At 51.9% G+C, this 15,368-nt stretch overlaps 1 protein-coding gene across 6 annotated transcripts in view; it reads right to left on the reverse strand.

The window, feature by feature from the left end:
• The window catches only part of SYNJ2 (synaptojanin 2), a 99,550-nt gene that overhangs the window by 33,298 nt on the left and 50,884 nt on the right, over positions 1–15,368 (reverse strand). For all 6 annotated transcript variants that reach the window (XM_027082488.1, XM_027082461.1, XM_027082470.1 and 3 more), the window contains 3 exons: positions 12,000–12,083; positions 3,871–3,932; positions 1,057–1,153 (listed from right to left, as the gene is read on the reverse strand). In XM_027082488.1, the coding sequence (XP_026938289.1) occupies positions 1,057–1,153; positions 3,871–3,932; positions 12,000–12,083 (243 nt within the window). The remainder of the gene's footprint in view (positions 1–1,056; positions 1,154–3,870; positions 3,933–11,999; positions 12,084–15,368) is intronic.

Consider the following 15,368-nt stretch of genomic DNA (forward strand, 5'->3'; position numbering starts at 1 on the left):
AAGTGAAACTGGCCACCAGCAAGTCTCAGCTCCAAGCACATGGCTTCCCTAAACAGAGGGAAATGAGCGCCCAGCTGGATTCAGCTTCTACTGGCCAGGGGCCAGGACCACAGGGAACACTCTTCCCGTGAAGGGAGGTGTGACTTCAAACTCTCTCCGTAAGGGGCTTCCTTGAGCTCTGAACAACCACAGGGTTTTTTTCCCATTCAGCAGGGAACATGGACTGCTGGGAAAGGACTGTGGAGGCCCACAGCCCACAGCTCATTCTGCAGCTTGGCCTACAGTAGACCGAATACACGTGGGAGCACTGGGAACGGAGAGATGCAGGCGAGGTGGGCGGAGCCTTTTGCTCACGGCTCCCTCCCCGCCCAGGGTTTCTCCACGCATCTCCCTTGAACGTGTGCCGGAAGCCGCGGGGAGCCCACGGAAAGCTGGACACAGGAAGCAGCTCTCAGGGGCAGCCCACACAAGGATGGATGACCTGAAGGCTCCATGTTCCCCGGAGGAAATTATCTAGGGTTGCCTGCTTTAAAGCGAGCAGGGGCTCTGAAGAGCCACGTGGGCACAAGTGCCCTGAGGGTGTCTGTGTGAACGTGCCACAAGGTGCTGGCCAGCAGCGGGGCCAGACCAACAAGGGAAGAGGGAACTCTGGCTCCCCGAGCAGGTCAGGGATGCGTGGGGTGAAGCCCAAACGTACGTGTGCACGTGCATGCATGTGTGCGTTCACACGTGTGTGTGTCCGTCCAAGAGAGCCAGGGAAAGGCCCGGCCATCCTGAGTGGTCGATGCCCCAGTGGGGAGCAGTGGAGGAAATGCAGCTGGAGATGGGAGATGCTCTGTTTTCATTTTGAGCAAATTCTCCCAACCATTGCTGTACAAAAATTAAACTGCATTTGTCAGTAGCCCAAATCACCTGATGCGGAAGCTCTGATGGAAAAAGCCTCCCCCGACGTGGGGAAAGCAGGGCTGTTGTCCCCAGTCCCCATGGAAGCCCACCCTGAGCAGGGGCCCCTCGGCTCCCTCACTCCCTGCCCTCCCAGGCGGGGAAGCCAGGTACCTTGAAGGCTCTGTTGAGCACCTCCTCTCCGCCTCTGCTCCCCAGCAGGTTCACGACCACTTGCTTCCCATATTGCTCCTTGAGAAGCACCATGTGCCTGCAACAGAGCAGGGCCACGCATGATGCCATGTCCCCGCGACACACGCTGACGGCCCCGCCCTTGAGGGGACCTGCCAGGCACTGGAGGTCCTGGATGAGCTGTTCCCCACGAAAGGCACTGGCCAAGAGTACACAGCACATCAAACTTCTAAACACACGTGGTATCAGGTGGAGGATACGCTGGACTTTCTGTAAAGTCCTCCATTAAACCCAGAACAGCTAACCTGGCCTTTCATTAACAGGGCCTTAGAAATGTGACGTGCGTATCTCTGAAGTTAATCCACTTCACTTGGTACCTCCTAAGAACTAGAAAAACTGGTGGGAGAAGCATCAACCTCAGGGTCCAATTTTTTCATCTAAGTGCTGCATTTCGTGATGTTTAACCTCAACCAGAAGGTATAATGAAATTTCGGTCTTAGGAAAGTTCTTTGTATACCAGAGACTATTTTTAAATACATACATTGAAATAGCAGGGAGAGACTCTAATATTTGTCTTTTACCAGCAGCTTTTGAAAAGTAACTTTATAATTTTAATACTGTTAGAAATATTTAAATGTAGTTTTTTTAAAAAGGGGAAATACACAATGCAAAAAGCAAATGTAAAATTAATTTAATACTACAATCTTAATATCTAACACGAGAAAAAAATAACACACCACCATGTTAAAAGTGGTAGAATTTTATGTGATTTTAAGTTCTTTCCTTCTTTTAAACATTTTTTGTACTTTCCAAATTTCTACAGTAACATGTTTGTCCCATAAATGGAATTTTTTAAAGTTAATTATCACAAAAGAACCATTTTTAGCCCAATAAGAGAAAAAGGGACTCTCTTACTAACTCGGAGGGACAGCACTGCGCAGACGAATGTGGATCCTGAAGTGGGCAGTTTATGTCCCTCTGCAGACAGCTGAAGACAAGCTCCGCCCCCATGAAGAAGCATTCTCCCAGGGCCATGCTCCTGGCAGCCCTGCCCTGTCTGCCATCCCTCCCAGGGGGAGGATGCAGGGCTGGGTCAAATCTGGGAGATCAGGGCCTCCTCACAGCCGGTAGGCTGTGCACGGCCCCTGGAGCCATGCTATGTGGAAGCCCCGGGGGAAGGTGCCAGAAGAAACAACGTGTGTGGCCTGGCCCCTCCGGGCTCTTTTGGTTCCGCCTCCCCGAGAAGGTGCATCCCGGCCTGAGGTCTGACAGGTGCAGACAGAGCAGGCCCTGCTCAGGTGGGGAGTCTGAGCTGCTCAGCACTGAGTGTGCCCTGTGTGTAACATGCTAATTAGGGGGGCTGGTGTCACCAATCTTAAGGTAAATAAGAAGGCTGCAAGCAAATTTAAAGTCCAAATGAAGCTTCGGCTAGAATGATTCAAACATTTTAAAAAATTACTTTGAGGACTTCCTTGGTGGTGCAGTGGTTAAGAATCCGCCTGCCAATGCAGGGGACATGGGTTCGAGCCCTGGTCCGGGAAGACCCCACATGCTGCGGAGCAACTAAGCCCATGCGCCACAACTACTGAGCCTGCGCTCTAGAGCCCACAAGCCACAACTACTGAAGCCCGCGCACCTAGAGCCCATGCTCTGCAGCAAGAGAAGCCACCGCAATGGGAAGCCCGCGCACCGCACGAAGAGCAGCCCCCACTCGCCTCAACAAGAGAAGGCTGTGCGCGGCAATGAAGACCCAACGCATCCAAAAGTAAATAAATAATAAAGTAAATTTAAAAAAAATTACTTTGACAAGTATTTTATACCCATTAAGATTATTTTAAAACTAACATTTAGAGTAAAAAAACAAATATTTTAAAAAGCTATTAACTATTTCAAGTACAAATTACCAAGAGTTCAGGTTAGCGATGGCTTTTCTTAAGCGAGTTGTAAAACAGTAAGTGTTTAATGATCCAATTTGTGTTTTAAAAAATGAACTATGGGGACTTTCCTAGTGGCGCATTGGTTAAGAATCTGCCTGCCAATGCAGGGGACACGGGTTCGAGCCCTGGTCCGGGAAGATTGCACATACTGCGGAGTGACTAAGCCCGTGCGTCACGACTACTGAGCCTGCGAGCCACAACTACTGAGCCCACATGCCACAACTACTGAAGCCCGTGCGCCTTGAGCCTGTGTTCTGCAACAAGAGAAGCCACCGCAATGAGAAGCCTGTGCACCGCAATGAAGAGTAGCCCCTGCTCGCCGCAACTAGAGAAAGCCCACGCGCAGCAACGAAGACCCAATGAAGCAAAAAAAAAAAAAAAAAGAACTATGTATAAGTCAGAATCTTTTCTAGAACTATACATAGAAAACTAACTAACAGTGGGAATTGGGAGTTAGGGTACTTCTACGTCTTCCTTTATACCTTTCCACACTGTGACTTTTTAAAGCCTGGGAATATGTTACCTTAAAAACACAAACAAACCAGCTTAGAAATATCCTACAGTTTAGATGATCCCTTATTAACCAGGACAAATGGATAAAGCTTCAATGCAGAAGGAACTGATAAGATAAAATAATTGCAAAGTGTTACCTGAGCATTTATGAATGAACCTTCACGGAAAACTGAAAGCAAGTAAACATTCAATTTTGTAAGCTGCCTTTTTGTATAAAGAACCAAAGTAAAAAGCAGATTCAGATTCCAGATTTGGGGTCTCCCATTTCCCATGGCACCCTGGCTCCTGTACTACTGTCTGATGGGAGGAAGGACAACAGACTTCGGATGCGGCCGGAGGACCCTACCTGTCGAAAGCAGGGGCGTTGGCTTCCAGGCCTCTGTTGAGTCTCAGATGATGGGAACCCACCTAAATCAAAGAGAAAGGACACCGGTGACTCCTCCCGCCCTGCGAACCCAGTACGCGATGGCCTTCCCACTCGCCCTCTTGCTGCCAGCCAGGCCACAAGCAGGAGCCACTCGGCCCCTCCATGGCCAATGTACAGCTCAGGACGGCCGGGCCCTGAACGCAGGTCCTGCAGCCTGCGTCTAGCTCTGCTTCAGCCCCGTCCTAACTGCAGCATGGACCACGCCGGCTGGGCTCTTCTACAAACAGAAGACAAACTTCAGGGTAAGACCATGAGGCCCACATCAGATCCACAAACCCTTCTGTGGTACAGAGGTAAGGCTAAGCCAACCGGGAGAAAGAAACCGCTTCCAGCCTCTTCTGCAACTCCAGGGATCTTGACTGCCCCTAAAATCTGAGCTGTCATGACTACCTGCAAACGACCTTGCCTTATTGTTTAGAACTACCTATTTAACACTGGAAGCTTAAAAAACAAACTTAAAACTACTTATTGTTATTGCCTGAGGGGACTCTCTCTGAACAGATCTGGGACAATCTGAACATCGAATGATATAAGGACATAGGGAGGGTGGGAGGGACGGAGACGCAAGAGGGAAGAGATACAGGGACATATGTATAACTGATTCACTTTGTTATAAAGCAGAAACTAACACACCATTGTAAAGCAATTATACTCCAATAAAAACGTTAAAAAATAAATAAATAATGTAAGGACAGCAGTGGATTATAACCTGATGAATAAAATAGGAATCCATGAATCTATACAGATGAGAGCTGGATGGATGGGTGGATGAGTGGATGGACAGATGGATGGGTGGGCAGGTGCCTGGGTAGGTGGCTGCCTGGGTAGATGGCTAGCCGGGGGGCATGTGTGGGACAGGGAGAAGAGAGGGTTCTTCCTTACGGAAAATACCAACTGATAAACATGGAGGGAGTGGTGGAAAATCATCATCTTATATCAATCATAGTAAAAAATTATTCAGCAAAAATCATCCATTGGCCATAAATCTTGGGGGGAAATTTGATGAGGAGTAGGGCACTTGCATGGTCTCAAAGTGTCTCCATAAATCACTTGTTAGTTGAAAAGTAAAACATATTGGGCTTCCCTGGTGGCGCAGTGGTTGAGAGTCCGCCTGCCGATGCAAGGGACACGGGTTCGTGTCCCGGTCCGGGAAGATCCCACATGCCGCGGAGCGGCTGGGCCCGTGAGCCATGGCCGCTGAGCCTGCGCGTCCGGAGCCTGTGCTCCGCGACGGGAGAGGCCACAACAGTGAGAGGCCCGCGTACCACAAAAACAACAACAACAACAACACATATTAAGCATAAGTGGAGAAACTGAAGAACACCTTGCCCAAGTTTTCAAAACTAACATCACTAATGAGGGGCAGAGGGACACTGGGGACTTCCAGATGGGAAGGACCTCTGAGAAGGACACGGTCGATCGGCATTCTGGCCAGGAATCAGTACCCCGAGCCTGGTCATAATGAAATATCAGGAAACCCCCAAATGAGGAACATTCAATTTACAGAAAAAGAAGACCTACATTCTCCAAAAACATCAACTTCAGGAAAGACAGAAAGGCAGAGGAACTGGTCCAGATTAAAGGAGACTGGAAACGTGAGAACTAAATACAGGATGTGATGCTGGCCTGGATCCCGGACTGAAGGGGGAAAGGAGCCACGATGGACACTAATTACTGAGAAAATTGATAAACCTGGAATATAGGCTGCAGATCTGATTAAAGTCCTGTGTCCACGTTAAATTTCCTGAATGTGTACCTACCCTGTGGTGATGTAAGAGAATATATTTGCTCCTTGGGAAAACATCCTGAAACATTAACAAGTAAACAGACTAAATAGATGTATGCAACCTACTCTCAAATGATTCAGAAATAAATAAAGCATAGGTGTGTGTGGCAAGATGTTAACATTTAGTGAATCCGGGTAATGATGTGTAAGGGTCCTTTCAACACCGTTCTTACAACTCTTCTGTAGGTCTGAAATCATTTCAAGATAAAAAGTTTCTTCAAATGTACTGCTCAGTTTTGCTTGGTATTGAAGGTTGTAAAAGTGGTGTCCTTGGATTCATCCATACCATCAGATGTAGATATTACTGAACATGGGAGAAGCATTATTTTGTGACCCTTAACACTGCAGATAATACCTCTGTCCCTCTCCATACGTGAGGAAAGTACCCATCTAGAAAACTAGTGTCTCAGCAATAGATTTAGAAATTACTGGGATTGGGTTTGTCCACATAAATGACTCTACAAATAAAGTCTGTAGTCCCTTCTGGTCCTAAGAAACGTTGGTCACGAAGGAAATGAGCCAGTAAAGTAAGGCATCGAAAAGGAGGCATCTTGCTCTTAACTGTGGGTGCTCCTAAGAAAGGCTCAACCCAAACACCTTCATCTTGTGTGTATTCTGCCCTCCCTTCCTGATGGCCATTGACACCTGGCTGACGAAATGCCAGTGACTTAACCCCCAAAACCATCACAGCCCCTGAGTTCCCAGAAGACGGTCACGTCCTGCACCCGAGGCAGGTCAGCCCATCTTTCTTCTGAACTTACAAGGAAGGTGCCGGTGGAAAGCGAGTCCACGCTCCTCCAGACACCCTCTGAGGGGACCCTGAGCCCCGGGGGCCACCTGCTCCACGTCTGCCTGTCAGTCACCGCAAGAAACCCCCCCTGGCTTCAGGAAGAAGGTATGGCTGTTGTTAGACTCACTCCCATGGGAGCAAGTAAGAGAATCAGGAAATGGTTCGGGGCTCAGAAGCTTCATCTCTGGCTCTAAACTTCCCCTGAGATAAGAATTACCTAAGTCCTGTTACGAACTGCATAACCCATGCAGGCCTGAGTTAGTGAGCCTGACACCTTGGGTCCACACGGCACCAGGTGCTGTGGAGATGGCAAAGGGACGGGAGACCCTGAATTCCCGTCCCTGGCTGACTCCCACCAACTGGGTCGCTGTGCAAAGACCCCAAAACACACGTGTTTCTAACGAGTCTGCACGACTGCATCTGCAGGACTCAGGGAAGCTGGGGGCCAGTCAGGAGGCAGCAGCCCACAGCAGGAGAGGACACGGCCCAGCCCCGGGACAGGGCACGGCCCTTCGGATGCCTCGGCCCTTTCTCCCTCACCCAGACTCTCTGCGTGGACAGGGCAAGGAAGGACCCTTGGAGGCGTGTTCCCATCCCCACAGCAGTCAGTCCAACGTCACTGCTGATGACACTAAGGGCACCACCCACAGTGAATGACCAGGGCAGTAAATGGGCAGAAAGGATCCCTGACTCCAGTGGTTCTCAAAGTGTGGTCCCCGGACCGGCAGCGTCAGTGTGCCCTGAGAGCTTGTTAGAAATGCAGATATGAGGGCCCACCTCAGACCTACTGAATGAAGGTCTCCGGGGGTGGGGCCAGGAACCTGTGTTTTAACAAGTACCCAGGTGACTCCTGCACAAGGTAGCTCACATATGCACACACACGCCCCCCATGCTACAGTCTGAGAGGTGCTGGTTTCTACCTAATCGTCGTCGTTCCCTTTTTGCTGGGGGTTTGAATGCCTGTGAGGGGACAAGGCAGCGGGACGAGAGCAGCCCGGGGGTCTGTGTCTACACCCGCACACAGGGCACCCTGCCCACAGCCATGTCCCCCCGCCTCCTAAGTGGACGGGGCGTGGGCAGAAGGGGGGCCTCGGACACTCTCCGGGAGGTCATTCGTCCATCAGCTCGACAACCCGTTAGTCCAGCTGCCTAAGGCCGCACGTCCCGACGCTGACCTGAATCTCTCCTCTCTGGTGTCACCTAGTCCTGAGGCCACAGTCTGTCAGAGCCTCAGGGAGCAGCTTCACGCAGGGCTGAAATGAAACCGCTGCTGGCCCCGGCACTCAGGAACTGACACGCTGCTTTTTTTAGTCTCCCTCCTCCCCCGGCCAGGTGGACATCAGCCACTCACTCCTGTCTGGTCCCTAAAGTCAGAGGTTCAATCCCAAGATTCCAGCCTGAGCCTGAGGGAGTGGCTGGAAGAAGAAGGCCTGGCTGAGTCCACAAGAGCCTCCCTGAGCGCTTGAGAGGGTCCCAGGGCCACAGACGGCATCTCCGAACCTCTCCCTCCCCCTCCACGGCCTCCCCTAGTTAAAGCCGGCAGCATCTCTGACCTGGATCCATGCCAGCGTCCTACCTGGTGCCCTTACCTTCCATCTTCTTCCTCCAAACTCCAAAGCTTACTTAGGCCTCATCACCCACCCCTTGAACCCTTTGGCGCAGCGTCCGGAGCGCGCAGAGCCAGCTCCTCCCGGCTCACAAGCCATGGTACGCACACCTCTTCCCAGCTCCGAGTTCAAGCTGTTGGCTTGAAATCAGCTCTGATGGGAGTATTTACACCACGGAAACGGGCAAATGCTACAAACCAAAACTTCTCCCTCCTGGCCCCCAAAAAACCGTTTTACCAGCATAACCTTGAGTGATTCCCAAGCCTTCTGCACATTGGAGTCATCTAAGGGTCTTCAGAACAGTACTGATGCCTGCTCCCACCTGCAGACGTGCTGATGTAACTGGGATGGCATGCACCCCGAGTGCCAGGAATTTTATGAGCTGCCCAGGTGATTCTAATGTGCAGCAGTTTGGGCACCACCGGGGTAAAAGTCAAACTCCTTAGCGTAACGTACAAAACCCATGTTCATCTGGGCCTCGCCAGCCTCTCCAGTCTCACCTTTCACCACGACCCCTGTCCCCCATGCCCGGGCTGCAGGGAGCAGAGCCAGCACAGGTCCCCAGATGGGCTCTGACGCAGCAGTTGCAACACCTGCATCTGTGGTTCCCTCTGCAGGCTGCCTTCCTGGCCTGGGTGATTCCACCCAATCCCTCTCAGGTCAGTTCAGACACCCACCCCTGCAGCCTGAGTGGACTGTCCGTCCCCAGAGCTGCCACAGGGATCTCAGCCTTCCTCTCTCCCAGCTCTAGTCGTACAACACTGTTATGTCCTGTCACTTCCACCCCGAAGTCGGGGGCGACATCTGATGTCAGGTGCCTACATGTACCAGGTGATGAGTGTCTGTGGCATGAATAAATGGCTTCCCCGGGCTGTGCATGAGGGCTGGGAAGTGGAAGAGCCTAGGAGACCGGTGCTTGTGCCGCACATGAATGCAAAAACGTGAGGACACTGTCACTACACCGCATGGTGTCCTCGTGGGGCCTTCACAGGAAACTCCTACTCCGCTTGCAGGACGCAAAGAGCCGTGCTTCTCCTGATGCAAATGCCACTTGTGCTTTTTGTCTCTTAGATGCTATGACTTACGTTATTAATACCATTAACAGCCACCTTTTTTAGTACATTTTAGATTCTAGATACTGAGCTAAATTCTAATACATCCTATGATATTTAATCCTCTCCATAATCCTAGGAGATTGTTATCGTCAAGCCCATTTTACAGAAGAGTAAACTAAGGCTATTTATAATCTGCACAACCTATTAACAAGATAAAGATGAACTGCTAAAGGTACATGGTTGCTGGAAATGCAGTCAGGATCCAGGAGTTTGTAATGAAGGCACTACGCCCGTGATAACGTGCAGACCAATCATCATCCCACGGTCCTCTCTGCGCACCTCCGTGCCCCAACCCCGGCAGGGCTCATCCACTCCCTTGGGGTAACTGCAAAAGGGCGAAGGCGCAACACTGCAACTTAAAAAGCAAGCTATTTACCCCCAAATCTTTGCACTTTTCATCTAACCTAAGTGAAGAAGGAGGGGGAATTTTTCAAAATAGAGAAAAACAACCAGGACTGCTCATCAGGCTTGCTATTGATAGTTCGGGTAGGGTGACTGAAAGTTGCCCTCCTGTGCCCTAGGAAGACGACCTCATCTCTCTTTGATGAGGGATTGTATTTAGAGGATAAACACGGGTATCAAACCCAAAGGTGAGCAAATCCTTAAGATTCATGAACGCTAAAGCCTTTTGAAACTTATTTTGAAGAAACCACGGAGGCTGTGGAAGAGGCTTAACAAGTGTTATGAGTCTAAAAGATGCTACAGCTGCAGAAAAGCAAGCCACCCAAGGTCCACGGATGCGGACCCAAGTCAGACTGGGGGACAGTTGTTCCAATGCAGGGTCAGGCTGTGTCTGGAGCACCAGAGGAGTCAAGCTGGAGACCAAAATTAAAGAGGGGACTGACAAGTTTTGTCTTGTTTTTAGAAGAGGGAGACCAGAGTGTGGAGAGTCCTAGAAATAAGACAGAAATGGCCAGAGGAAGGCCCTGGAGAAGACGAAATGGAGAAAGGGGGAACCACGAAGGTTCCTGAAGGTCTGAGAATTCGGACTTTGTGTGGCACGTCCCCTGGAACACCCTGTAGAGACAGACAGTGTGCAAAGCAAGGAGAAACTAGCTGATAATAATAATAACGGAGCCCCCCAAACTGCGCGAGGGCCAAACAGATGAATTTCAAAGGGCCCTTCCCAAATTCTAATGCTCTATCATAACCATCTCCCAGTTTGGGGGTTTCTTACAAATCAAAGGAAAACTCCAAATCTAAAGAAAATCAAGTTTCAAAACCCCTTTGAGAATGTCCCGAATAGGCAAATTATAGAGACAGAAAGTAGAACAGTTGCCCAGGCCTCGGGGAGGGAATGGGGAGTGACCACTGATGGGTCCATGGTTTTCTTAGTGGTGATGAAAGTGTTCTCACATTAGATGATAGTGATGGTTACACAACTCTGTGAATGCATTAAAAACCATAGAATTGTACACTTTATATGGGTGAGGTTTAGGTATGCAAATTATATCTCAGTAGAGCTGTTTGAAAACAAAGCTCTCTTGGGATGGCCTCCAGAGGAGATCTCCACCCATCCTCAGGGGCACACCTTTCTGCCACCACTTAATGCCATCAGCTGCTGCACACGTCTTAGCTATTCCTTTCTCGTGGAAACACTGAATGTTAATTGAGCTTTTGCCCACAGAACTGAGACACTCATCCACCCGTCTCACCTAAGGGCTGACAAGGTTCCTTTCCACGGCTTCCAACCGCACGATGACAGCATGAGGACAAAGTGTCCATGGCTGAGGCTGGGTCAAGTCAAGGGCGGGTGAGACCCAGCACATCAAACACTCCAAGAGCCTGGCAGGTGGCCCTGGGCCTCTCTAGCCACCGGCTGGTGACCCAGCCACCGTCACACAGAGCGCTCGAGAAGGAGAGCCAAGGCGACGCAGGCTCGGGCACAGGGGTCTCCTGAGGGCACCCACGTCCCCTCCAGCCAGGCGGGAACACCGGGATCGGTGTGGAGGCATCAGGTCCCCTCGGCTGTGACCCTCCCAGGTAGGAAAGCAGTGTGCCCCTCCACTGACGACAGACATGCTCTTGGACCCACACCCTGAACTCGTCCCAGGAGACAGAAGGCCAAATACCTCTGGCACCGGCCAGTGCCCTGTTGGGACGGCAAGGAGTATTTTTAGAAATCACATGAAAGCTCCGTGCAGTTCGCACGTGGTCCCACAACAAGCACCTCCAAACGCCAGACCTGCCACACGGCCGCTGGGGCCCCCAAAACCTTTCAAAGCTTTCCAGGAGAGTCGTGACTCTCTAAAGACATCTTAGGGGGCCTTCCCTGGTGGCGCAGTGGTTGAGAGTCCGTCTGCCGATGCAGGGGACACGGGTTCGTGCCCGTGAGCCTGTGCGTCCAGAGCCTGTGCTCCGCAACGGGAGAGGCCACAACAGCGAGAGGCCCATGTACCGCAAAAAAAAAAAAAAGACATCTTAGGCCACGCTCTCAACACACTGAACCTGGGTCTAAGTGAAGGTAACTGCAATCACACGATGTGGTCCACTTACTCGCAAAGACCTTCCACCTCACCAGTGTCATCAGCGAGCTCGAGATCGGAAAATCACACAACGTATATGTCTCTGTGTACGACACCACACACACGCTCACACACACGTGCACACACACTGTGACAACTCAGCTCAATCCAACTGGGCTGGGGAAAAAGACCAGAAACTGCCATGAAAGAAATATGACTAAAAGAAACAACTCACAGCCGTTTAGAAGAGAAGAGACACATGCGGACAGGCTTTTTATTACCTACCTGAAGCCCTGGCTGCTCCCAAAACAGCGGAACGGAGCCTCTGATCTGAACAAAAGACGACACTCCATCATCCATGTAGATCATCTGCACCACAAGGAGACAGAAGGGGAAAGGTATTCTTCAATGAAACCGAATGTCCTGGGGCCGGTAACGGGATCCGGCTGCCTGAGACCCGACACCAGCCAGAGCGAAGGGTGACGGCGGGCTTGAGCGCCCTCTGCCCCTCTCCCAGCCTGGCCGAGCTGCTCCCCGCCCCGCAGGCCGGCCGGCGCTCACAGGCTTGCTCCGCTGCCCCCCAGCCTCCGAGGAGGAGGGTGTGGGTGGATGGAAATCCCACAACCTGAGCGACCTCCCCGAAAAGCCCAGCAGTCCCCTCCCCACCAATTTTAGGAACAGAGGCAAATGGGCTCTGGGATTTAACTAAGACCTTCCTGGGAGCCCTCTACTGTCACCCTGTCAGCTGGCGAAGTAGCAGACAGCGACTGGAAAGGGACTGGAGGAAATGAAATGAACCAGCTGTAGCCCAAAGCCCTAGTTAGCTGCACTAGTCGGTCCTGCACTTGACAATGCAAGTCAAGACTTGACCTGAACTCACAGTTGGTCCTGGCCCTACACCACTGTGTTCTTGAACGTGTCAGGGAGTCCACGCACACACACACACACACACACACACACACACACACACACACACACACAGCCTCCACAAACTTCCAGGGTGACAGCACCTGCACAGACACAGACCATCCTTTACAAGTTAAGGAATGTAGCTCCTTCCTACCCCACACACAGTTCTTCCAGGCTGTACCAACTCCTCACCCGTCTGCAGGCCCTTACTGATGCTCTAGTGCCAGGGAGGTCTAAAGGGACAAAAAGTACAGTCCCCAGCATCACGAGGGTGAGGGCTGCGGCAGCTATCAGATGCTGCCCTTTATCTGAGTAACTCTACCCTGGCCTGGCAGGGCTGGCCTCAGGCGATGCTACTGGCCCTTTCCATTTCTTAGCGGCCTGCTCCCTTACAGGGCAGCTTTCCATGCGGCTAGATCACGCTCAGATCACACATGCATTAGTAATTCTGCAGTGGAGGACCTGAATATTAGACCTGAAGGTTCCCTGAACTTCAGGAATTACATGAGCCTGGGAGTCATAATGTTGAGCTGAAACTCTATCCTTTAATCTCCAAAGGAAAAAAATGTACTGGGTGAAGAACTGGTCTGTTTTCAGATACTGATCACCAGCAAATTGGTTACGCTCCATTATTCCACTGACAAAAGCAGAAGAAAGTGGCGGCTATGTAAGCTACTGCGGGGAGCACAGGCTACAGCGAGATTAAAGGTATACAGCCTCCCTGCCTGTGTCCAGATCGCTGAGAGCCACCAATTCAGCCAATATCCCTACGTAAAGACAACTCATAACAGTGCCCGGGACCTGACGGAAGCTAAGGAACGATTACCTTTCACTTTACTTAACACGTGCTAAAAGCGCTACTTCCGGCATTAGACCACGCCCCTCTTGAGCTGGAACTTAACACAGAACCAGCTTCAGAAAAACACCGACAAGCGGTCCCAGCACTCCGGACCCCACCCCCGGGGCAGAAAGAAAAGATGCCTCCAGATTTCTCTATTCCTCCTCCCACATGAAAATATTCTAGTTCTGTGCCCACCCTATCATCAGGAACACCCACCTCTTTGTTCCCGAGGTGGTAGGACCACCCCCATCATCGCACAGTGGTGATGGATTTAAAGTGCTTTCCTTTCTGGGCGAAAGAACACAGGTTTCAAAACTAGCGGGAGCTTCAACACCTGGCCTGACCTCACAGAGGCAGTTTTAACAGAGGGCACTTGGGGGCCCTGGGGGAGGAGAGACAGGATGGAGAGTGAACGCAGGTCAGCACGTGAGCTCTGGGACACCACCGACCCGGGTCCCACTCCCCTCTGCCCAGCGGGGTGACCCAGGCTCTGTTCCTTAACCACCTCCTGCCTCGGTTTCCCTCTCTCAATGGAGTTAGCGTCACCTGATCACAGAGGGGTGACGTGCCATGAAGCAAAGGAGGGAGCGTTCTGGGGCCCAGGGCGGTCACTCCTTCCCGTTCAGCTCGGAAAAGCCTCCTGCCCCGCAGAACATGGGAACAGAGTTCAGGCCGCGGGCAGGAGAGGGGATCTAGGAGGGGACAGACAGAGGGGGGAGGGAAACGCAGAGCAGGAGGGGCTTCAGGAAGGGGGAGCCACCGCGGCGTGTGGCTCGAGGCCAGGCCTGGCACCGAGCGCGCCCCTTTCACAGAGTGGGGGAGCAGCAGCCCAACAACCGTAACGAGAAAGGGACCAAGCAGGAAGCCTCGCCACTGGATAGAGACACTTTTCTCCACAAGGCTTTTTGCTGAACTTCTGGTCCAGGACGAGGTGTGTGCAAACCAATTCCTTCCAGGTCTGCATTCCCGGGAGGACGCTCACGGTCATCCTAACCTCCCTGATGAACCAGGCGCCTTATCTTCAGTAGCCAAATCGTTATCTTTTGTTTTCTTTGGGTAAATGAGGGGACTTTCTGTGCCGCGAGTCATGGCGGCAGAGCGAGCCCACCAGGTGGGACTCCCAGCAGAGCCGAAAAGACTGCAGACTCCGCCCAGGGAGACCAAGATGCCGTCCACACCTGGGCACACATGCATCTACACAACACGAATGTGCACACAACATACACGTGTGTGCACACGAGCAAATACACAACACACATATGCCTGCACGCCCACACAAAACCCCCCTACCCACAAACGGGCACACGTACACAGCCTGCCTTGGAGGAGAAAGACTGTTCTCTTAGGGAAAAACATAAAAGCAAGGCAGGAGTGGATGGTTTGAAAACACCTCCCTTTTCTGGCTCCCTGAGAGTTAGTCTCCACGTCAGGGATCCAGCCTGCTCCGTCTCGCGCCATCGCTGGTCTGAATGACAGAGGCAAGCAGCCCGTCAGCTGCCCTCGCGCCTCTGCTACAGGACCTCCCCTCCCCAGTCCCTTAGCAGAGGGCACAGGCCGGAGGTGACCTGCAGGCAACACAAGAGGGGCCAAGCTGCCCCAGCCAATGCTCCTTCCTGCCGCGGGCTCAGTACCAATGTCCTCAAGTTGCTGCCTGCACCCTCAGGTGCAGACATGAGGTTTCAGATCCTGCCATTTCTCTAAATGCCAGGTCACGAAGCAGGCGACGCCTCATGTCTTCCTCTCCCTCCGTGGTTCCCCACCTCCCAGGGTCCTCGTACAAGACTCCCCACCTCCCAGCGTCCTCGTCCAAGACTCCCCACCTCCCAGCGTCCTCCTCCAAGACTCCCCACCTCCCAACGTCCTCCTCCAAGACTCCCCACCTCCCAGCGTCCTCCTCCAAGACT

Source organism: Aethalodelphis obliquidens, unplaced genomic scaffold, assembly GCF_003676395.1.
Source record: "Aethalodelphis obliquidens isolate GAN/ISIS:26980383/991018 unplaced genomic scaffold, ASM367639v1 scaffold3, whole genome shotgun sequence".
Lineage (NCBI taxonomy): Eukaryota > Metazoa > Chordata > Mammalia > Artiodactyla > Delphinidae > Aethalodelphis > Aethalodelphis obliquidens.